We start from the raw sequence: 23,996 nt of genomic DNA, 5'->3' as shown, positions 1-23,996 counted from the left end.
CTTGTGGTTACACTGCAAGGTCCATACAGTGTATCATGAGTTACCTGTGTTTTAAGATGACAGCGGGGGGGGATTTTCAGAGCTAACCTTGCTGCCAGAGAAATGTTAGAAGAGTCACCACGCTGTATCCATTCCTGCTGATGGAGAGAACGGGTTCACACTCTCATCTTACAAGTGAGTCAGAGGGTCAGCAGCTTATGTAGCTCATTGTCTTTGTGCCTATAACTTAAGTGCATTCAATTCGTTAGGTTTACAAAATAAGTCTGGCCTGTCCGTGATAGAAATGATAAATAAAAAGAGTAACTGATGAGTCAAACTCACTCCTTATACATGGGGCCTGACTGTAGTTCTCCGTTACTGGCCAGCTAGAAATTAGGGGCAGGGCTAACTGTGATCATACTCTATGGCTTTTATAGTGGATCCCACACCTATTGCTCATAGGATTTATGAAGCCTACCATATATTGCATTACACATCATTTTATTAAGCTGGGTGCAAAACCAGCTGGGAGGCCAGTGGGACACCATATATTGTGTCCCCGTTGGCCAGATGAATTGTCGTTGATGGAGCTAAGATGACTCTGGCCACCAGACTCATTTATCTTAGTTTTCCCTTCATTTTTGGCCCAAGCCGAAGTTGTGTGTATGTGTGCGTGTCCAGCAGCCTATCCACAGCAATTAAGCATTGTTCATGTAGGACACTTTTTTGTCACAGGTATAACTGGATGGAGGAACCATTGAGACACTAAGCACGTCACTCTTTATAAGCCAGCCCCAGAGTTGGAGGTGGAGTGTGAGTTAGGATGGGGCGTGGTAAGGTAGGAGGAGGAGTTGGGCTTGGACGCCCAAACATCCCCTGTAACTGCCTGTTGGGGTGATTGGGGTAGTTGGGATGGTTGGGGTAGCTGGGGTGGTTAGGATGGTTGGGATGGTTAGGATGGTTGGGATGGTTAGGATGGTTGGGATGGTTAGGGTGGTTGGGATGGTTAGGGTGGTTAGGGTGGTTGGGGTGGTTGGGGTAGTTAGGGTGCATTAGCTGGATGGGATTTTCTTGGAAACTTCTAAGGTTTTCATGGAAACGATTGCTGCTCTCGTTGTCAAGGCGATTGCCATCATCACATATGCGGTGGCTGTTCTGGAGGTCAGGCGTGGGACCTCGGTCTGTGACATGGACGACGTTGCTACCCGTCTTCCTCCTCAGAGTCGACTCACGACTGGATGAGGCCACCGACTGGCAATCTGAGCCCCCGTCACTGCTGGCAGCCGTCCCCTCCACAGGGGTGACCCTGATGGTGGTGATGGCCTGAGGGTGGGGGTGGAAGGGAGGAGGGAAGGTGTTGGTTGGAGTGAACGGCATGTTGGAGGGATTAGAGTTGGGGTTGAAATTAGGGTGAGAGTTGCTGAAGTTTGGATTGTTGGGATTGTTCGAATTATAACCGGGGTGCTGGATATTGTTAGGATTATTTGGATGTAAGGGGTGTAAAGGGTGCATAACATGTGGGTGATTGGTGTATACACCAACCCCCCCTCCTCCTTCACCTCCTCCTCCATCTCCACCCCCTTCAGTCTCTGATTCATTCCCTGACATACACCTCCTACCATCCACTGACCCACCATCCCTCAGCGAATCACAGCTGTCTGTGTGTCTGTTCAGGTCATTGAGGGCGAAAGCTGACTGTCGGAGGGACGCCCGCTGTTCTGGAGGCTTCCACCTCCAGGAGCCGCTTCCGTCTGTGCTGGGAGGTTTCACCACTGGTTTATTGGATCTGGACTCTGGGTGGGCTTCCACTCGTACTATACTCCCAGTTCTTTCCAAACCTCCTGAAAAAGCAAGACAATTGAATAAGTCAGTTCACCATATTACAGGGTTACTATGGTGATGGAGTGAACAGTGTGTGGTTAGATGTCCCTCCAGTTACAGACCTCCTCCTCCTACTGCTCCAGTAGTGGAGGCAGGTGGCGAGGGATCCTGGTCCGTCAGAGCTCGGTATCGAATGGATCCAGTGCAGCTGACAGTGCTGCCACCATCCTCTGACCGTGGAGAGTGAAGCAGACCCTGCTGTTTGGATAAGGCTATCACCTGGAAAATGAAGATGAAAGTAATTATTAACCTCAAAATATTTTATTCATGTCTGTGAAGGACTTAAGCAACACTTGCTAAATGTCACATCACAGGCTGCTTTTTATGTATTTCAAGTACTCTCCTCCAAAGAGTAACACCATTTGCAATTCCATTAGAAAACAAATGTTATTCGGTTCGAATTTTGTGTGAAATGTAGTGATAATTACCACATAAATCGCTGAGGACAACCATCCTCAGTTGATTCTATAAACCAAGCGATCAAATACCTAACATGACCTGAGATGCTGAATGAAATGGATGGTCAACTTACAGCTCAACCTGCACAAGCTATCAATATTGCCTGCTTTCAAGTTAGAGTCCATGTAAAATGTGTTGGCAGATTTCTCCTGTCGGGAATGCAGCAGCTGTCCATTGCACACCATTAATCACCACTGCAGTGCAGATTGCACTCAGTTCAGAAGAAAGACAAAAAGACAAAAGGCATTCAATGACTGACCTGCATAAGACGAGGTTGTCCTCCAGCACTGAGTGGCCTACATGGGATGGTGGTCTTTTCAGTCACTCTCAGCCATTTTTCCCTCACTGACCCACCTCCATCCATGATGCTGTCCTCTGATTCACTCTCGTGATCTTTGCTGGTGGGATTTTCCTCCTCAGGAATGTGAACAAGCTGGGAGGAGCCAGGTCGAGGCTGGATAGAAACTCTGGCCCCACCAGCCATTCCGCTGCTCCCATTAAGGGCCATGTGATTGTGATTGGCCATAGGAACAGAGCTCGCTGCTAGTTTCATGTACTGAGCCGGGATATGGCCCCCAGCACGCAGCTCTGCTTCCTGTCCTATGGCCAAAGGCAGGTGGTTTCCACCACGGAGCTCCGCCTCCAGACCCATTGCAGACGGTTCGGAGGAGCAACGCATCTCCATGTTCCTCTGAGGGGATGAAGAGGGAACTGGCCTTATTCCATCAATCACTTGTAATGACAGCTTCCTGTTTTCATTCTTATTCTTCCATTGGCTGAGGAGCTGCTTGGATCGGGTTGAGTCCATTGAGGTGTGGATGGAAGCATGACGGCGGGGAATCCGACCCTCCTCAAATGAGGAGCCTCCATGTGACCTGGAGGAGAGCAGAACGAATCAATAGGAGTAGGAGAAGAAGACACGTGTGCTCACAGTCTTGTTCACTGAGGCAACAACGTGACTGGGTAAACACAAATGATTCATTTTTACACTCCAATAAAAATAGGCCAACATTCTTTTAGAATTTAGCTTCAATCACCTACAAAAATATGTTTAAAAAAAGTAAGTACAACACACTGCATATCTGTACTCTATCTGTATTTGAGCAAAGCTAGTATCTAACATATTATCAGCTCTGTTCTTGCTGCACTTTGGCAAACTTTTAGCAATTTTGGGGTCAGTGGGGAAAAAAAGTCTAAAGCGTGGCGGTCATGAAGAATCAAGTCAAGAGTGCACTATGTGGAACAATATCTCAACACAGCTCAATGTCTTCTGTGTGAAGAAGAAGTATTTGAAAACTTATTAGCTTCAGAAGCATCTTTTTTCCATCATGTTGTAGACCATGTATTGTATTGTGTCTTCACTGAAGGTTCATCCATCCATCATCATTTTCTTAATAACTAGATTCTGAAACCATTTTACAGAGCAGAGTAAAATATTTTATTATGGTAATTTGAGCCTGACCCTAGATTAAAGCTGCTGAACATCAGACTATATATGGTACATACAGTATGTTAAGGATCACTAATAGGCTCGGATATCAGTCCAGCTCTAATGAAAACATCAGTTGGTATTGAAATTACTATTACTAGTTGATATTTATGGTGATTACTCATGGTTGTAGTGACTACTTTGAGTTATGCTGCAACAAAATCAGATAGCTGTGTTAGACAAAGGATTTGAAAAAGAATTTATAGATGCAAGTTGATGTCAGCATTACTTTTGGTGTGTTTTAATGTATAGTTATGTATTTAAGTCTTGATGCATTTTAACATTTTATATTTAAAGAAAACCACATACCCCATCCTCCCTCACCCATTTATCACAACCTTCTATAATTTGGTGCCACCACCCAACATGCACTTTTTCTAGGTAATCTTTAAAATGAAGGATAAAAATTTGTCATGACACCATAAAGAAATTAACTTTTGATCTGTAAAAAATTATGTTTAGATTACCACATATTCAGCAACGCACAAATTCAAGGCATCTATGATAGGCTGATGTCATCAAATAATATCAGGAGACTCAAATATTAGTCAGGCCAAAACCAAAACAGCAGTTTCTCTCTGAGCGTGCCCTAAAATCGAAGAGGCAGCTTACATTAGTGTGCTGTGGAAGCCTGGATTGCACAAACCTTTAAATTGGCCTTTCATCAATGGATAACAATAGCTAATTTCTAACCAGATCATTTCAATTTTCTGTGGAATAGCACATTAAGCACACATTATTCCAAGCAGCATATTTTTATATATCTTGAAACATGCCCTGAGAGAATTCTTAATTACTACTGACAGCCTGGTTTTTTAAACCAAAAACTCAACATCAAACCCCCACTGTGATCCATCATGCAGCCTTTTGTGTCATTTCCACTTCAGGGAGCTTCTGTCCAAGTATTCTTCAAATGAGTTGTTGTCTTAGTTCCACCCACACAGCCCTTCAGGCTTCTTCCTCAGAGGAACACACCATTCTAGCACCTCTCTGCTTCTCTCAGTGCAGACTGCCACATTCGCGTGGTCGATTGAGTCAGTAACAAATAATAAAGATGACTTACTTCGTATGTTCCAGTGTTTATTATGTAAGCTTTACATTATTTTTAAGATAAGGCCTGATGACGTCTATAGTTAGAGCTAGTGAGCTGAGGTGACCCTGAACTATCCCTTACATAGTTGTGCTTCAGCCATTTGTATGCATGCCACTGCCTTTGTGTCTTCCTGCAGGTGTCCCTGGCTGCAGAGCTGTATGTCTCTGATTCTGGCTCTACCCAGTGTTTTACTGTTGTGCATCATTTTCTGCTGTACATATGATACATTATGCCAGCCTACGCACCTGCAAAATGAGTGACAGTCCTTACTGACACAGGCCTGCTTCCAAGGTCTGCTTATCCTAATAACAGCAATCTTAAAAGCATAACTGTATAGCTTAACACTATATAGTTCAAGAGCAACAAATGCCTTCTGAAAACCACTGACACAACAAACCTGTAGGCACAAGCTTCTTTTTGTAACCTGCTTTTGCTTGTCCTCACCTCAAATCAAATGGAAAAAAATTAGGACCCACAAACCAGCTTTTTCCAAGCCAAAAAGCCCTACAGCTTGACCTGACTGAACGTTTGAAATGTTTGACTGCAAGTAAACACTTAAAGTAACCATCTGGAGCAACCATTTCACTAAATGTATCAGGGATCTCCACCAACAGTAAATTCCTAGCTGACCTAATCACCCCCATTTTAATCTGCACACATGGGTTTGTTTTTGTATGGCAGTTGCTGGAGAGGTTGTAGCAAAGCAGCTGGACTCTCACGAAATTTGTAAGATCACAAGATCACACATCAGTCCAGATGCCAGGCATAAACCTATGCACATGACTGCGGACAGCAAAGGTGAGATTGCAAAGCCAGCATGACGCACAGGGACACTTTTAGCCCCATTAATGGGGTCATGTTCAAATACATCAGAATAAAGAGCAACTTTAAGTGTTGAAATCATTTTCATGCCCTAAACTAAAACTGCAGGTACACACAAAAGCAGGTACCTTGGCAGTGTGCTGCTGCTGAAGGTCATCATGTTGTCACGGTTACCCAGAGGACTAGATGGAGTAATCACCTCCACCTCAGCACTGGCTCTCTTTAGATTGGTCATGGATGGCTCTCTGTAGGAGGAGCTACGAGTCAGGATGGGCCCCGTTTGGTCAGGTAACAAGTTGTGGGATGAGGTCCTTGTGATGATGGGCTCTGGTTGGCTGGGAGCCAGGGTGTGGTGGCCTAGCAGAAAACAAGGTCAATCTGTTTAAATCTTAAGTTTACATGCAAGTGTTTATTATAACAGTACTTTCTTAGTTGCCATAGTCTGACTATTATTATGGGTTTACCTTGGTGGCTGTTGCTAACTGCTGACTGGCTGACATTAGGTAGGGCGGAGAGGGGTGGTTCTCTCAGAATTGGCGGAGGTGGTCGACTTCTGGACCGATCTTCACTTGGCTGGAAATTCCCCACTGCGTACACACCCTACACACAGAAATGTGGTGAGACAGAGAATTGAAATGCTGACTTTCAGAGTGGCCTACAAAAACACCCTGCACTCTATCAGTGGTGCAATTTGCCTGATGACGGTCCCTCCTGTGTAGCATCACAGCATATAATGAAATTGCAAGAGAAAAAAATCAGAGATTTCAGAAACGAGAATGAGAATATTGAATGTTAAACAACTGAAAAAAAAGATTTAAAAAGTAATATATTGTCCCAATCTTCGCAAATACATCTCTCTACAGACCACAAATCTCCAAGTCCATACTGCAGAGCAGAGACACAACAAATCTTTGCATGTGGTTACAAACATGCTGCAGGAGGAGTGCACCTGGTCTAAAAGCTGGCAGACTAATTACATTTTGGGTTTTTGCAATCAACTTATCAGCACCTTTCCTGCCAAAGCTGACCCACTGCTGTGCTGATGCATTGCAGCACACAAACAAGACTCTCAGCCTCACTTCATTTATTTACCTTCCTCCTTTTTATTCTGAAGAAAGATGATACAAAGGACCTTAAAATAGCCCAGTAAAGCCTGATCTGCCGAGAGTCATTGATGTGTTTACTCACTACATAGTTCAGAAAAAGAACAATAAAATCATATCTTCCTGGCTGGCAGTCTTCTGATTAGTTAGGTTTTTACAATAACTGTTTAAAGTGCTTTCAGATTATTTGATGGATAAAATATCAGTGGAGGAAGGAGCAGAAGAAAAGTGTAGACAGCTGAACAGAGCTGTGTTAATAAGCATGTGTGTAACACTGTCAGTCCAGCCCCATGTTCTTGTGTGTGTGTAGGCTGGAGTCTGATGGTGTGTGGGAGGTATGATACTGAGCAAGTATCAACCAGTTTCCACACAAGAGTTGAACATCCATGTTTCCTTTCAGCCCTCCAGCACAGGATTATTTCACTATTTTACCAACTGGGTCACAAAGACACACACTGTATGTGAGGACAGTGGTGTTCAACAGCCCAAGACTACACTGAAGTTGCTTCAGGACAAGCCTCGGACTGTTTCTGAGTGGCCCAGACAAAGCCTAGGCTGAAAACATCTAGAGCTACGACAGTGAAAGCTGACAATAACAATTCAGACACCTTCTGTTCCCTTCATGTGTAAACCTCTCCACTACAGTTCCCACCATTTTGTTTTCTTCCTTGACATACTGCATGCTGCAGCAGGCTGAAGGTTTAGCCCTCCTTGATCTTGGAGGTGTTCACCAATCACCAGTGCAGAAGGCCAACATCAGCACCCTGTAGTCCTGTCTATTCCTCATACCTCAACAACAGGGTTATCAGCAAACACAGATTAGATGTCTTCATTCAGTGGCTGATCTACATATCTATCTAAATGAAGTGTACTAAAGAGTCTGACAATGTCAAGCCAAACATTTACAGTACAGCCAGGACCACTGACACACAAGCCCCCGAGCTCTTGTTCTAATTCTACAAGTCTCCCTCTGTGTCTAAGAAACTGCAAGACAAAACATTGTAGGCAAGGAACTCGTCCAGTAGATGTCAGTTCGGGCAACATTAATGAACACTTTGATGCTTGTGGCTTTATAATACATGTCCACGGGGGCTTTTGTAGAACACTCAGGCTCACACAGCATCCTAACTTTGCACACTTGACAACTGATGATTGGCAGACCCATGAACACTTTAACAGCACAAACTGATTGGATGAGTGCTTTCACTATGAGCTGCAGTTCAGTCTTTATTTTATATCTGTAATGTTTCTAACCTTTTGGCCAGATTTTCACAGGATATAAGTCAGTCCTCTTTAATTTGGCAAGGTTAGCTTTACATGTTATGTAAATGAGCCTGGACGCACCATCCATCTCTCAAATCACACATGCAACACAATGCAACCAGAAATCACTGCATGGCATTTTACACAGACAATGAATAGGAAATGTGTAACCAGCAGATGCCGTGGACATGTGCCATCACAGTCTGCGACCAGGCTGGACCTCAAGAAAACTTCACAAATTGTACATGTTCATGGCCATGTAACTATACCTATTTACACAATCTATCATCCAACTAAATTGTAAACCTGTACAATAGAAAGTTAGTAAGTAGTAAGAGAAAATGTTTTCGTAAGGTTAAATGTAAGGTTAGATGTTACAACAGTGGGCCTGTGGGGGTTAAAGTAGGAGAACAGTTAAAGGATGCCCCTAGGATTTTTTTTTTACTTTTATTTTGGATTTTATCTTGAAGATGTTCTCTGACAATTATTATAGTTTATTTGACATAAGACATAACTCAATTACCAGATAAACAGCAATTGCAGCTCCCAGTAACCACCCACAGTAGACGTCAACAGGGTGGTTTCTAAACTGGATGATCCGCGTTAAACCAGCGAGGATGGCCAGCATGACGAAAGAGAACACCAGGAGAGGCTTGAGCAGCTTGGCTGAGTCCGTCAGCACTGTGTTGAAGTACATCTGAAACACATGAGCCAGTCGGTATCTTTGACTACATTTGATATAAGGTGCTACACAGTCTCATTCTACAGTATATACAGCATGTGTAAGTCTGCTGACCACTTACTGAGATGTAGACGGCAGCAAAGGCAGCCAGAGTAGCGTGCTGGGAGGGGAAAGACTTCCTATGAAAACAGACAGAAAGGAGCGTTCTTTATGCTAATTATCATGTTCAGACAGCTAAGGACAATGCGGAATATTCATGTGCATCAGGGGAGTGACTTTCATAGATACTCGGAAGTGGTGCTGCTCAAGCAGGTGTTTGATAAATGCAGAGTATGAAGGAAAACAAGGAGGGCAACAATCCCAGCGTTTTGATGTGCTTCGACTTAACAGCACAACATACACTTGCACACATGATGTCACTACTGCGAAGGGAAAAGCAGGAGTTTGTTAATCTGTTTACACATTAACATAAAGAAAGGACCCATAATAATACAAAGATAATATTTTAATTACACAGAGGACATGGTGTTTGGAGATTTAATTAAAATCACACCCTGAGATTTTGAAGAAGCTCAGGATGACTGAGGATGCCTGTAATACTCCAGATGCATATACACAGATATACACAGAACCATGCTTCAGTAAAATACAATGTTTTTTTTTTTACACTTTTAGAGCCTCTGGAAATTGCTGTGTGCTCTTTATAAGTACAGATAATTTTGTGGGTGGAAACACAAGCAACTGTGAGAGACCAATTGCACTGCTGTACTTGAGCTCTACACACAGGCTGCAGTGCTCACTCCACCTTAATGCAAGTAGACTGTCTGACGCCACAGCATAAACCAACATGCAAAATGGCAAAAATACACAGGAAAATCAGCAGAGTCTGTGAAACAAACATGAATGCTAGTGGAACAGCCGTCATGGTTCCACGTCTCACTCCCGCCTGAGTGGCAAAAACAACCAGTAACATGGCTGCCGTCAGGAGACAGAAACAGAAGTAAACCAGACGATTATCTGCTTTAATTAAAGACAGCTGGACCTGACAGTGATCCTCAAAACTTGGCTCAAAAGAAGCAGTGGTCCATGTTTTAATGCTCACAACTAAATGGAAGATGCTAAATATTTAAAAGATGAATCTTAAACACAACATTTAAGCAGTGGTGGTGTCAGGTATGTTAGACTGATGGTTCCGCTGCTGGATTCCAGATGTTTCTGTGAATTGCAGGAATCCATTTGCTCCTTTTTTCTTTCAGCAGTCTGTGAAATCAGATCTCAGATTTATTGCTGAATCTAGTTGTAGTCAGCCACAAAGCTCTTCCTCTTAATTGTTTTAGTTGTGCCTTTGATTTTTCATGGAGCACATTCAACACAATGCTGCCACTGAACAAGCTTTTTGTCACTCAGCGGATATAACCGCAGTGACTTCTGCGTCCCACGATTTCAAGTGCATACCCTCTATTGTTTACTTCCACTTTCCAAAATGGAAAAACTGTCCATCCTAGCATACAGCAAATACACTGACCGACTGGTTTCATACTGGATATTACAACACAGTATACTGGCTAGTATGCACTAGGCTGTGGTTTGCAATAGATAATTTCAAATACAGTAGTTGTGGATAAGATTATGTTGTGATTGGCAGTTACCAATAGGTGCTCCACCCAATCATCTTTGGTAGCCCTCATAGATGTTTCTGTTTACTAAAACATCTGATAAATCAGGTTAGATGAATACCAGACTCACTAATATGTGAAAATGAGATCCACTTACACCCCTGCTGCTTTTCACTGAGACCTAATAATAACAGTGTCACGTGAACTAAGCTGTAGGCAGCATGATCACAAGCATATGTCTGATCTATTATTGATGGATCTGATGGTATGCTGGTTTGTACTGTTGTCTTGCCTTATCTGCGTTCAATAAGCTCTATTATTTATAACCACAGTAAAAGAAACACTCAGGTTAACTGATAGTTGTATCTATGTAGGACCTAAAGGAAAACAAACCCCCTGTCTTTAGAATAACTTCTATTAACATCACATCAAATATGGTAAACATATTTGTAGCCAAGTTTTAATATAGCTGAGTGTAGATGCTAAAATGTGAGAATATTGACATAAAATTGCTTTGAGTTGAAGGCTGCTGCAGATCTAATAAAGTTTGCCATGGGGGCTTCATTTAAAAAAACACCATATATAATCTATACTTCACAAAACACCCACAACTTATCAACAGTGAAATATTGGGGATCTGTGTAAGAAGAGTGACTTTAAGCACAGCCTAGGGCGGTGACAACAAGATTATACTCTCTATGTGTGTAAAAACTACACATCAAAACAATGTCCGCCAACACACATAATCTCACCACAGCCACATGCATCCTCTGACACACTGACTGCTTCACTCAGTACAATAAAGCCTCACCTCCCAGCATTGATGAGCCCTGTGTCTTGTCCAGAGCAGATATCCTCCAGAATAAAAGCTTCATCACAGGTGGACAGGTTGATGTGGGTCAGGTTAGGTTTGCACACATCCAGCCAATACGGAGTGTGTTGACCAGTGGACAGCTGAAGAATGTCAGTTATCAGTGCAGTCACACACAGGCCAAAGATATGGACACCTGTGAAGAAGAACCATCACAGTGACCTCAAGCTGACATTAAGCACTTCATTCTCTGACTTATGTTGCAGGATGTACAATAAACATGTCCGCCCACCTATGAAGCGTACAGCTCTGCGAATGTAGGAGTTAAAATTGCAGCCTGCAGCATTGATGTTGGCTTCAGTCTGTGTGGCTAAAGACCTCCTGGACAGGTAGCAGTAGAGGATGGCCTCTCCTATCAGAATCTAAAAGAGAAAAAAGGATGACAACTGAAAAGTATTAGTTTTTAACACAGTTCCAAAAGTGGCCACTTGAGGCTGGCTGCACCTTTTAAAAGAGATAAAAAGTAAGTTTGATTTATGGTACTAAGATGCACATACAGAGAGACCACACTAGCATTTATACTATAGAATGATAACCAGTTTTAATGGCACTGTGTCAAGTTTGAGTTGACACTGAGCAAACATGTTGGAGTTAGAGATAATACATGTTGAACAGTAATTTTTTAATTACAGTGCGAAAGAGAAATGTTTGAAGAGATGGTGTGGAGGCTGAATTGTATGTGCTTGTCAGATGAGGACACTGTCCTGTGGGTGTCATTGCCAAATATTATTTTTATATTTTTCAAATATTTAACATTTTAACCAGAAGATTTTGACAGAAAACTGTAAACTGTCATATACACAAATTTACACCAGGCTCTGCTAATTACAATTTTGAATAAATGCTAATCATTGTAAGTCATATCTGAGCTACTGCTTTGCACTGTTAAAACTGACTGAAGACATCAGCTGGAAAAAGCACTATAAGCTATGTACTTTTTCACGCAATTGGCAATCAGATAAAAAAGAGAGGCTTCTCTCAATCAGTTAAAATAGCAGCTTCTCTCAGCATGGTCAGATGGCCATAGCCTTGTGGGCTACAACATGAAGAAAATAACATCTGAGCAAATTTAGTAAGACCTTTATCTTTGTGTGGCTCACTCCATAGAATCCATGAAAGCAATCAATATTGCACACATGATGACACACATGTTACCGTCAGGTCCAGTGTCATGGTTTACTTACAGTAACTGTGGGAGCGGCGAAGGCCAAGCTGAAAAGCAGAGGCAGCGGGCAGACTTCCTGTCTGGGCAGGATGTAGGGCAGGGACAGACTGCGATCATTACAACTGTACCCAGAATGCACTGGCTGGAAAATGTCCGTCAGCTCCAGGAAATAAAGACTGACAACAGAAGAAGCCAGGATAGGGAGCTGCAACAAAGACAGAACACCAGTACAAAACATTCATCTGCCTCCTGTACTTGATACTTATTATAATCTGGTAAACTGATCACTCCCCCTGCAACAAACCAGTAAACATTCCAGTAAAAAGAGGTGTTGATTATGGCCATTTCTGTTACTAATTAACAGCACACACTGAACAGGAAGTGATGTCAGTATCAAGGAGAACACTCACGTGATGTTAGATCATGTCATCATCATCTGATGCCGGGCGCTCCAGCCCACGGACTAAGGATGGAGCTAGCAGCTAGAGGGTAAATCAGACTACCCAAGACCTAAACCTCAGACACACTTACATTTGACTTCACCCTAACTTACCTCGTTAGTTCTAGGAACATTAATCCCGGCCTTCCTGTTTATCATCCCTGAGGCCAGATCAATGTCAGACTGTATTCTGCCCTGACAACGCAACAGTGCTCCAAATTCCTGGCTTATTCTTGAAGCCTGCTTGTTATAAAATCCTACTGACAAACCACAGATACTTTTTTCAAAATGGCTCCATTCTGGTAGGGAAACCACTGTTCTGCCTGCAGAACATGGCATATTAACCACAGACCAGCAACTTGACTGAGTAAGCAAACCAACAAAAGATATCTGCATTTATTGCACAACCTCTGCAAACCTGCCCTCCTGGATCTCACAGGGTCCTTGGATCTGGCTGTAACACCCCCTGCCGAGGCCTACACGGGTACAAAAAATGGTTTGATTATAAACTTACACCTGATTCTAGCCTGATAGGATGTGCCCTCTGTCCAGGCCCATCTGCATTGCTGTTGCTGTTGAATTCTGGCGCCAGAACTCAGTCATATGTGGCCTGGCCCTGGCATCTACCTAAGGCTTCTCAGAAAGTCAATTTGACCCCTACTCAGCCCTCCTGCTGAATATTCTACCAGATTAGAGTCTGCTACCGCTCCAAGCCAAATTATTATAGTTTGTTTTACAGGATGCTTGTTTTGGTCTATGACTTATAACTGTGGCCCCAGCCCTCTGTTCTTTGTTGTGTCACCCCTCCTTTCCTCTCCTGGAGCCAGGCCAAGCTGTTTCTTATACAAAGACAGTAAAAAATGCAAGCTATTGACTACTACTACTAAAATTGATATTAGGATTTAATTTTAAGAAGCGTAGCTGTTTACTTTAGAAAATGGACCTCAAGCTTTAAGCTTTTTAGAATAAAATAAATTACGATAAGAATGACTTTCTGGCAAATGAGAGTCATTCCTGGAACTGGGGCAACATTATCTGCCTGTGTGTTTCACAGCTTCAGTTCATTTCATGCCAAGCAGATGTGTGCATCTCAAGCCAAGACGAGAACACTGATTAATACAGCGGACTTTCCCGGTGTTATCAAGGTCACAGATGGACTCAAAACTCTTTCAGTCTCACTGAAAGCCCAGAGGGCATTTAACTGAAGCAGACTGAATAATAGGTAACTTGACACATTAAAACAGAACTCTTTGATATGAGAAGTTTGTATTTGCCATTTCTAATAAAATGTGACCAATATATATATTGAAAAAGTCAATAGTCAAGTTTATTTGTAAAGATTATTTGAGCCTACAAAAATAGGTAATCCTTGCACCACTGTATTTGGGTATTGTCCACATGTTCTCTGTGTTATCCTTTATTACCCCAAATCCAAAATAGTTGTACCTCTGTTCTTTTAAACAGGTGGAGATTTTAGCAACCTGATATCACTAAACAATATTCATAACAAATGAGGAAAATAACACAGCAATGATGAAGCACTCTCAACACTGAACTACTCCCACGACTAGCTAGGTACTGTGTAACACCAGTGTGCTGCATAGTTATTAGCCCATTGGCCTGATTTACTGCCCTAAAACTACCACATGTCTGCTGAAGCTGCAGCAGAGAACACCGATGTATACACAGAGTACTCCCTACATCAATGATGAGAGCACATGATGCCCAATCCCTCCTCTAATCCTCCAGGGTTCACAGGTATATCATGCATAGTTGATGATGCAAATACATGCTGATTATTTTAAAGACATATTAACCTTCATGGTTTCTGTGCAAAGCAGGCTGCAGTAAGGATGTTTTGCTCCTCTTAACGTCTGTAGCTCTGAACACAGATATAAAAATACACCCCATTCAGAGGGCCATGTTGCCTAGCAGCCAGTAAGTGGGTAGGATGGTGTGACAGTGTGTGAAATAGACAATGTAGGAGACACAGAGAAGCTCTATCGGGGAAAAAAAAAAGAGGAGAGGAGAAACTGTGATGGAGCCTGTTATTTTTTCAACCTAAACAAGGAAAAGTCAGCCCCAACACCGAACACTGATGAGCACCTCTATTTCCTTAATGAAAATGTTTGTTGGAAAAAGAGGCAAAACTCTTAGCTCAGTTAATAACACTGGATCATTTAAAGATAAAGCATGAAATCAGCAAATATCCATATGTAAATTACAAATTACATAGCTGCGTCAGTGTCTGCGTCTAAAGCTTGGGGGTTGGATCATCATATGACTACAGTTGGGAATGTGCACAGATACCCACAAAATAATGTTTAGCCTTTAGGTTTGGTGAGGCACAACAATTTTGGTTGCAAGGCAGCCAACCTGTGGCCCTTTTTCATTGACTGCATTCACAGCATTGTCTGTGGTGACAGGGACTGTGCTGTTGCAGTTTCTATGTCACTCCTTGTGAGAGAGGGGGTGTGTCTGCACAACTGAGCCCATTTATCTCACACCCTCTATACCCTCTACAGCTCTGTATGTTGACAACTGTTAATCATGTACTGTACACATGCTGAAGACTTTAAACACTTTAAATTATTAACTTTAATTCATTTGATGACACCATATTTAAATTACCATAAGCAACTTTTTGCATTATGTCCTTGTTTTACACTTTTTTCTTAAACCTTGCCCCACAACACATTGACTACAGACAAACACTGCAATTCTGTCTTTTGAACCACCAATTGTATAAAAGTAGGGCAAAAATATCTTGCTGCCATATTGGAAAAAGGCACCATCTTGGAACAAGAGTCTGTGCAGAGTCTGAAAGGTGAAGCCACACCATTGCTGTGTCGCCCAAACACCCACAAGCTTACATGTCGTACCAGTAGCTTGGCTTCCCTGATAACTGCTGCATTACTTTCTCATTTTTTAGCAGGCAATAACTAACTAAATACACATGTATCAATAAATGTATAGCTGAACACAGATCAGTGTGGTAAAACCAGCTAACCAGCCATTAACCTGTGCTGGGAAAATGTATTTATATATTTGGAGTACTATCAATCTTTGTCCCATACACTGACATGGAGGGGGCTGTATGAGCTGTACTGCTGCCAGCCACCGAGGGGGTTAATCCAGGTGAACTGTCACTTTATATAGAGTCAATGCTCTAACAGAACATGAAACCCATTTTAGGTCAAAAATTTGGCTACCATGGTAACCCCAACAAAGCATTTTACATGCTTTATATTCTCACAACAAGACACTGCCAAATATATAAACACCTCTTGACCCCTACAACACCAAACACCAAAAGAGTTAAGTGTGTCTGGTCCAAACCCTTTCTGCAGCAGAACACCAAACCCAGCATAAGAATACACCATCTTCAGCCCAGCAACAGGTGGTGTGGATTAAAACACTGAAACTAAATCAACAGAGGATCTGTGGCACATTCTCTACTGCCTGGAGAAGCCTATGCAAGAGTACCGAGGAGAACTAGAACTTGCACTAAAGGCAAACAGTGCTAAACCCAAATACCGATTTAGATGAAGAATCTATTAACCCAGCAAAAAGACTTTCAGTCACCCTGACTACTACTTAGGCTTTATGTGATCAGACCACATTTTTTTTTATACAAAATGCTAAAAAAGATGCTTCAGGTCACATAGTTTGAGCTGCTCAACAATGCCATTTTTAATCATACTCTCATCTGCCTGTTGTACATGTAGCAGAACCTACTTGGAAAGTTAATAAACAATGACCCACAAATTTTCATTGTAACAATTAATTGTAATGCAATTGTGTCCCTGTTCCTACTGTACCCACTAAGCACAAGATATTGATCAAGGTCCATAAACATTTGTTTATTTGGCTTAAGTAGCCAATCCTTTATTTAGATAAATTGGGTTGTGTTTAGTTCGGTCCAAATTAAGAACAACACAAATAAACATAGTAAGTCCCATATATTTAAAAGTAAGATGCACTTGGTTAGATAGTAAATGGCATGTTAAGTACAATAACTACATTATCACTGTTTTTCAAAACCAAACAAAATGTAGTTTAGTCCTCAGGAGAAGCCATCTTTTTGTCAAATTGTTGTTGGATGTTATAGGAGCAGCATCTGCCATCAGCATTTTACCACCAAAAACTGGTATTGGTCTGAGGTCGTAAACATTGTAAATATTCTGCCTATCAAGCAGGTAAAGATGAGCTTTGACACACAGTTATGTAACTAAACACTGGGGACAGTGCACAGTGCACACCAAGACAGCGTGTACTCACTTTACAGGTCATTGAATGGAGAAGAAAAAAACAAATGGGCCACTCCTGCCACAGCTACAACTAATTTTATATTTTGTTCAACAAAGTAGAGCCGACAGGAAGACTATGCAAAGTCTGGGGGCGTTTGAACTAAATGCAGCCTGGCTGTAGGCTTTAGTCCAGGAAAGAAGAACAATTACTGCGAAAGAGTCGGTGGGACACAGCGATCTGTCAGGGAACAGGCTCAAGCACAACCTGTGGCTGTTAATGCCTTAATACTGATGATTCAATGAGGAGTGATCCTGAGGTTAGAGCAGGATGTGGACATGTGGACTCCTGTTGAGTTAAGGCATTTTGACTGATGCACATCTGATGCACAAGTGTACACAATGCTACCACATAAAACAGCACATCCTGTGGAGACTGCAGCATCACTGGCTGCAAAAAAAAACAACAACAACAACAACAACGGGGTAAAGAGAGATGAGGTGAATACAGATTCTCAGGATTACAGTTTGTATGCACCATTCCACGACATCCACAGTGGGGTTAAGTACCCATAATATTCATTGTTGCATTATTAGCCTTCTCTAACTGTGCATTCACAGACTACAGGCCTCATGGAATTTGCATTTTAGAGAAGGAAAGAAGACAGCCACCCCGCAGTGCTGTACCACTCCAAAACCAGACGCACCCCAACAATAGCCTGACTGACAGAGAGGATGGCTTCACCTGCTGCATGGACAGAAGGCCCTTTAAACTGTCAGTCAACTGAGCAGCCTGTCAATCAAAATAGATAGATAGATAGATAGATAGATAGATAGATAGATAGATAGATAGATAGATAGATAGATAGATAGATAGATAGATAGATAGATAGATAGATATTTACCTCGACAAAATAAAAGCACGGAAGCAGAGTGACGCTGTCCTTGGTCTCCTTCCCGCCTTTCAGCCGCACCTTGGCACGAGACATCACGAGCGGCCGGTTGTCTCTCCCGTTGCCGGGAGACAGGGAGCTGTACTTGATTCCCGTCGTAATTTTGGCGAAATTCCGGCCTTGCCCCCCAGTTCTCCCTCCTGTCCCAAAAGCCCCTAACGACGTACCTCCATCGCCCGACAAGGTGAGCTGAGTGTCGGCGTCTGCTGCGTCGCCCCTAAAATGCGGTTTGCGGGGCTTTATAAATCTGTGCCAGCGCAGGACTCCAGGCACTGTGTCGTCCGTAGCTGTTCGTCCTCAGCGCGGACATTAAACTTCATCCTGTAAATACTTTTAGACCGCGGCGTTCAGAGCAGGGTCCTCCAGTCACACTCGCGTTCCTCTGAGCTGCACACCCACTCACCCGCTCGCTGTCCTCCGGCTCCGCGGCTCCGCTGCAGCAGGTGACCGCGGTCAGGTTAACCAAAGCACGCCGCGTTTCCTGTCAGTCCTTTCAAAATAAAACAACACTTTTCTTACATTTTCCGACAAATGGTGTTTCTCACCAGGGCATGAATTCAACCGGAAGGATTGTAACGTCTTCTGTGCAAAAATGATAGTTTTCATATAATTCGTTTTTATTTTATTGTGATTGTAAAATTAGTTGTACCACAACTATCATAACAACATCCGGTATTATCATCTAACTTGACGGAAAGAACCGCCAACAGCAGCAGAGAGGAAATTAGGAAGACGTCTCACTCACATATCACGCTTTTATGGGGCAAATTCAATAATATCTGTGTTTTTTTCTTCTTCTTTAGTTTATTTTGAGCCCAAAATAGGCCTATAATATATGTATTATATTTGTAATATAAGTATAATACAATACACATCATAATTAATAATCATTAGGCTATTATTTGTAGTTATTAGTTATTCATCCTTTAAATATTCAATCTTCGGCGGAAAACCAAAACCGATCGATGGCCGTGACGTCAGAAGTGTGCTAAAAACCTATTTTCCACTCGGGTAGCGCGCATGAGTGTAGTATGGGGTGTGTGAACATCTCCTTCTAGCAGAACAGAGCCGTGCCCGTGACAATATGTGGGGCACACAGCCCCCAGGACGCGTGGCCATAGCGCACCGTACACCACGGCACAGCCGCAGGACGCAGCCTGCAATCTGCTGTCAGAGCAACGGCAAGCAGTCGATTTGACTATACAAATCCAACACAGTAGTAAGTTGAAAATAATAAATAATAAAATTTAAAAAAAAAAACATCCCACCTGTAAACTTTGTTACCATGGGTACACACTGTCAGCTTATCTGATTGCTTTCCTGATATTTCATTTTAAAGCCACATCTGCTGATGTCATGAATCCCTCACAAGACAGATGTGTGCCCCCCCCCCCCACACACACACACAGTGCACAGTCACCACTGTGAGAGTCAAATCAAGTGGCAGAGATACAAAGTTTTTAAACGTTTGAATCTGTGCAAACATTGGCATTGCAGTGTTTATAAGGACTTTAAATCAGACGGAGATAGCTCAACAATTCATCCTACTAATTTATGACAAACAAAATCAACATGGCTTAAATTAGAGCCCAGATGATTAGAATGTGGAACCAAACAATTAAAATTCGATACACATATTCTATATTTGTAAATATACAAGCCAAGGAGAGCTTTATGTTAATAAAATATTAAAATTGGCAGATATAAACTAACAAGTCCACTGATATTAGACCATAATATTATATATATATATATGACATTAGGCTATTAATATTATTATTATTTATAACACCATGTTATTATTATTTGCCACTTTAAAAAACTTTTACTTCCCACATGCCCTATAAACATGTGCCACGAGGTTATACTGCCTCACATGTTCATTCATTAGACAAACATTAATTCTGATCCACCTCTAGCCCAAATATTAAACAGGATATGGATTAATCCACCATTGAAAACTGTAAAAGAGATTTTCCTTTAAAAAAAGATTGTCACACTGAGGGAGGGCTCTCTACATCTAACTAATGTGCTGTGTCCTTGTATTCTGCAACTTCCACTGTTTTCTTCAAACTGCTATTCTTTGTTCTGGTGTTACTTATAGATTCTGGGACAGCAAAACCATGCCAGTCCTATAGGGGATATCTCTCTCTCTCTCTCTCTCTCTCTCTTTCTGTCTGTCTCTCTCTCTCTCACACTCACACACACACACACACACACACACACACACACACACACACACACACAATTCAATAGATATATTTAGAAAGCATACAGTAACAAAAATTAATATAACTCTCCTTTTTCTCTTTAAAGTGCATATCCAGTAAAATGTGTTTTTTCAGTGTAAATATAAAATGTACCATGTAAATAGTAAATAGCTTGAGACTTTAGGATATTCAATTTACTATTACAATATTTTAGGATTCCTTTAATATATTTATTTAAAAATGTAAAATTCATTTGAATTTATGTTTACATGCCAACAAAATGTAATGAACATTATATACACAAACGTAACTAAAACTAGAGCAAAATACTGCCTTGCTTTTGATATTAAAAAAATACCTTAGGGCCACTTCCTCTCCGCTGCAGCAGGGGGCAGTGTGGCTGTAAGCTCACGCTCGCCGTTTGTTGTCACTTAACCTTAGAACAAGAACCAAGAGGCAGAAAGTTAGCATTAACTGGCATTAAGTGAGTAGAAATGAATTAAAGATGTGTAGGTAAGTTTTGCCGCTTGGGTTCTGAGATTCTGCTAGGTCGTTACCTCACACCAGAGCAAAAATACGTCTACTTAGTGCTCGCTACGGTTTAGCTATCAGCTAGTATTTTACTACTAGCTACGTTAGCGTCGCTTGGCTTCAACACAACATGGAGAAAAACTTCAGCCAGTGGAAAAGGCAGTGTCTGAACAAGTTGGACCTGAGTAAGAAAGGCAGCGTGGATGAAGATATTAGACATGTCGTGTCTCTATTGAACAGCAGTGAGGAGTACTTCACCACCAGCTCCTGCTCCGGGAGAATCATCCTCATTGACGGGGTGAGGACAGTCCTTAGACTACCCTTACAAGACGTCTTAGCTGATTGAGGCTTGTTGGCTCTGTCGTGTACAGCCCGCGTTCTCTAATGTTAAACTCCACATGTTCCTCTCCAGGCTGCAGACAGCAGTGATGTGCAGAAACAGAACTGTGTGTGGTTGTTTGTCTCACACCAGACATGCACATTTGATGGCTTGGTGAGTAATCATGGACCCCTGTTATTGCCTTAAATGATAACAAAGATTAAACGTGCTACTTGATTGTGTCACTATATTGTACTTTTAGATGTCTGGTCTGGCTGAATCTAGCAGGGATGCTGTGTTTAAGTTTGAACCCTTTGTGCTTCATGTTCAGTGTAGGAGGCTGGAGGATGCTCAGCTCTTGGTAAGCATAAAACATGTTTGTTTTTGTGTGTGTTTTTATTTTATATGTATACTTAACAGGATGAGCAAATTTTAAGATTCCTAATCATGTGTTCAAATGTGTTCTTCAGCGGGACAAGCCACAGAAGCTACTGTCATTTCTATTTGCCCACAGGTGTTGCCAATAGTTGAAAAACAGAACGCGCACATGCTAATGGTGTTAGATTAAACTTAGATTTGGTTGTACATACAAAACTCACATCATTCATGGTGCATGCACTATGTACTTTGGATTCTTTTTCTTTTCAACTTATTCTTTCTAAGAGTTCAATTGAAATTAACAATAGTATGCTAATGCCACGGCTAAAACACAGAATATAACTTTGTCCTTATTTGTTTCTCTAATACAGTTTGTCTGTAAAAGCACAGTGACTTACCAGGTGTACATCTAACATGTTGTCTCTCCTGCAGCACTCTGTGGCTGTCAACTCAGGCTTTAGGAACTCTGGCCTCACCATTGGCAAGACTGGGAAGATCATCGCGGTAATCTTTACAATGCCTTGAATTGCCCCCTCAGGAGAAGTTCTTTGATTTGATTTTGATTGTTTTGTAGGACCTGTAGCTGTGTCATTGTTCAGTGCAAGTAAGTAAGATCTAGTTAGCCTGAAGTCTAACCCCATCTTGCTGTATTTTTCCCCTTTAGGCAGTCCGTAGCACTCACGGCCTAGAGGTCCCTCTGAGCCGTGACGGAAAGCTTCTAGTTGAACATGAGTACATCCACTTTCTAACGCAGATAGCCAATCAGAAGATGGAGGAGAACCTTCGGCGGATAGACAGGTCAGTCTGCTGATTATCCGCAAGGCTGCCTAACTTTCATTTCAACCATTTCTTCTCTGTCACCTACAGGTTCTTCCAGAACCTTCAGTCTGCCCTGACTTCAGAGAAACTACAAAAACTACAAATCCCAGATTCTCCCGATTCTCCCAGCTCACAGGATCTACAAAATGTCATTCACACTCTGGATACAGAAAAAAGGGAGGAAGAAGAAAAGCATGTGGGGAAAACAAGTGTTTATAAACGGAGGCGAAAAAGAGAACAGCAGGAGACTGACTGTTGCCATGATGACGGGGAAAGCAGCACCCCTGACCTGGATGACTGTCTGGATTTGTTCACATGAACATGTGGCTCTGCACAACTACACAACTGTGTGTCATTGACCGGACTGCAGAGGTCCTTTTTTCTGAATGCAGGAGTGATTTTTGGTGAGTTCTGCAGCCTTCATCTTGAAGAAGATCACCATGGTAACCAACACCGCACAGCTACTCAGGATGAATGTCGCCTTCCGCCTACTGACGATGCTCACTGGAAAGATGGATAAACCACTTCTACAGGACCAAAACATGGAGCACAGCATTATGTACAGCCTCTGACCACTCACAGCTCTGCAGCTATTAAAATAATTTATTCAAAGTGTCTGTAGGTCTGTTTTTAATTGTTTTAAAAAAACTGTAATTTATTATACACACACAAAAAAAATACATTAATAAATTTAAAAACACTGCTTAAAAAATAAAGGAACACTTAAAGAACACAATGTAACTAAAGTCAGTCACTTTTCTGTGACATCAGCCTGTCCAGTTAGGATCAACACTGATTGTGAATCAGTTTCAGCTGCTGTTGTGCAAATGGAACAGACAACAGGTGGAAATGAGGCAGTTATCAAGACAGCCCTATAAAGGAGAGGTTCTGCAGGTGCTGACCACAGACCATCTCTCTGCTCTCATCCTTTCTGCTGATGTTTGATCACTTTTGCATTTTGTCAGTGCTCTCAGCCCTAGAGGTAGCATGAGGCGCTGTCTACAACCCACACAAGCTGCTCAGGTAGTGCAGCTCATCCAGGATGGATCAATGAGAGCTGTGGCAAGAAGGTTTGCTGTGTCTGTCAGCACAGTGTCCAGAGCATAGAGGAGACACCAGGAGACAGGCCAGTACACCAGGAGACGTGGAGGGGGCTGTAGGAGGGCAACAACCCAGCAGCAGGACCAAAAAAAGCAAAATAAATTTTAAAAAATTGACACACTTTTATTTGTGAATGTTACCACTGGAGGGCAGCAGAGCTTATGAGAAATATTTCTCATTCCAGGACATGCAATTGTCTGAATTGTCTAAAAATAGGGAGGTTTAAAAGAAAAAAATATGCCAACTGGGTAATATAGAGCCTTATTGAGCATGTTGAATCAAATTTCAGAAGACTCATGGGGGCCAGAGGCAGCCTGTGTGGTCCTCACCTTGGTTGTATGGGCTTTAGAACTGTGTTAGACAATATTCTTGTATTTTTGTCCATAGCGCTCAGGGTGTAAGGGCTCCAAGCCAAGAGCCCTTACACACTAAATCCACTTCATGCAAATAGTCAATCAGAAAATGGGCTGCAGGGTGGTGCACTGTCACCTCACAGAAAGAAGGTTCTTTCTGGTTTTCAAACCTTGTCTCTCTCATTGACCCCTTCTGCTGTTTGGTGTATGTATGTTTTCATTC

At 42.1% G+C, this 23,996-nt stretch overlaps 2 protein-coding genes across 2 annotated transcripts; one reads left to right on the top strand and one right to left on the bottom strand.

The window, feature by feature from the left end:
* Positions 1-753: 753 nt before the first annotated feature.
* Positions 754-18,098, bottom strand: LOC114449459 (phospholipid phosphatase-related protein type 4-like). The gene is made up of 12 exons (XM_028427156.1): positions 18,015-18,098; positions 12,443-12,628; positions 11,491-11,620; positions 11,199-11,394; positions 8,893-8,950; positions 8,613-8,786; positions 6,188-6,323; positions 5,852-6,080; positions 2,579-3,194; positions 1,923-2,079; positions 1,036-1,820; positions 754-891 (listed from the first exon to the last, which is right to left on the bottom strand). Exons 1-12 carry the CDS (start codon positions 18,096-18,098, stop codon positions 754-756), a joined length of 2,889 nt encoding a protein of 962 aa, XP_028282957.1.
* Positions 18,099-20,704: 2,606 nt separating this feature from the next.
* Positions 20,705-22,886, top strand: tyw3 (tRNA-yW synthesizing protein 3 homolog (S. cerevisiae)). The gene is made up of 6 exons (XM_028427158.1): positions 20,705-21,101; positions 21,216-21,296; positions 21,385-21,483; positions 21,933-22,004; positions 22,165-22,298; positions 22,368-22,886. The coding sequence occupies exons 1-6, from the start codon at positions 20,934-20,936 to the stop codon at positions 22,636-22,638; spliced, it is 825 nt and encodes a 274-aa protein (XP_028282959.1). The 5' UTR covers positions 20,705-20,933; the 3' UTR covers positions 22,639-22,886.
* Positions 22,887-23,996: the final 1,110 nt, after the last annotated feature.

This window comes from Parambassis ranga, chromosome 17, assembly GCF_900634625.1.
Source record: "Parambassis ranga chromosome 17, fParRan2.1, whole genome shotgun sequence".
Lineage (NCBI taxonomy): Eukaryota > Metazoa > Chordata > Actinopteri > Ambassidae > Parambassis > Parambassis ranga.
This window is presented reverse-complemented; position numbering and strand designations above follow the sequence as displayed.

Bases quoted from the DNA above. Each gene is read 5' to 3' on its own strand.
- LOC114449459 (XM_028427156.1), bottom strand. From the start codon at position 18,098: ATGTCTCGTGCCAAGGTGCGGCTGAAAGGCGGGAAGGAGACCAAGGAC. The intron at 8,951-11,198 runs GTGAGGCTTTAT...CTGTTTTCATAG, and splicing joins GGGCTCATCAATGCTGGGAG to GAAGTCTTTCCCCTCCCAGC. The intron at 892-1,035 runs CTAATGCACCCT...TACCCCAACCAT, and splicing joins TCCAAGAAAATCCCATCCAG to CCCAACTACCCCAATCACCC.
- tyw3 (XM_028427158.1), top strand. From the start codon at position 20,934: ATGGAGAAAAACTTCAGCCAGTGGAAAAGGCAGTGTCTGAACAAGTTG. The intron at 21,102-21,215 runs GTGAGGACAGTC...GTTCCTCTCCAG, and splicing joins GAATCATCCTCATTGACGGG to GCTGCAGACAGCAGTGATGT. The intron at 22,005-22,164 runs GTAATCTTTACA...TTTCCCCTTTAG, and splicing joins AGACTGGGAAGATCATCGCG to GCAGTCCGTAGCACTCACGG.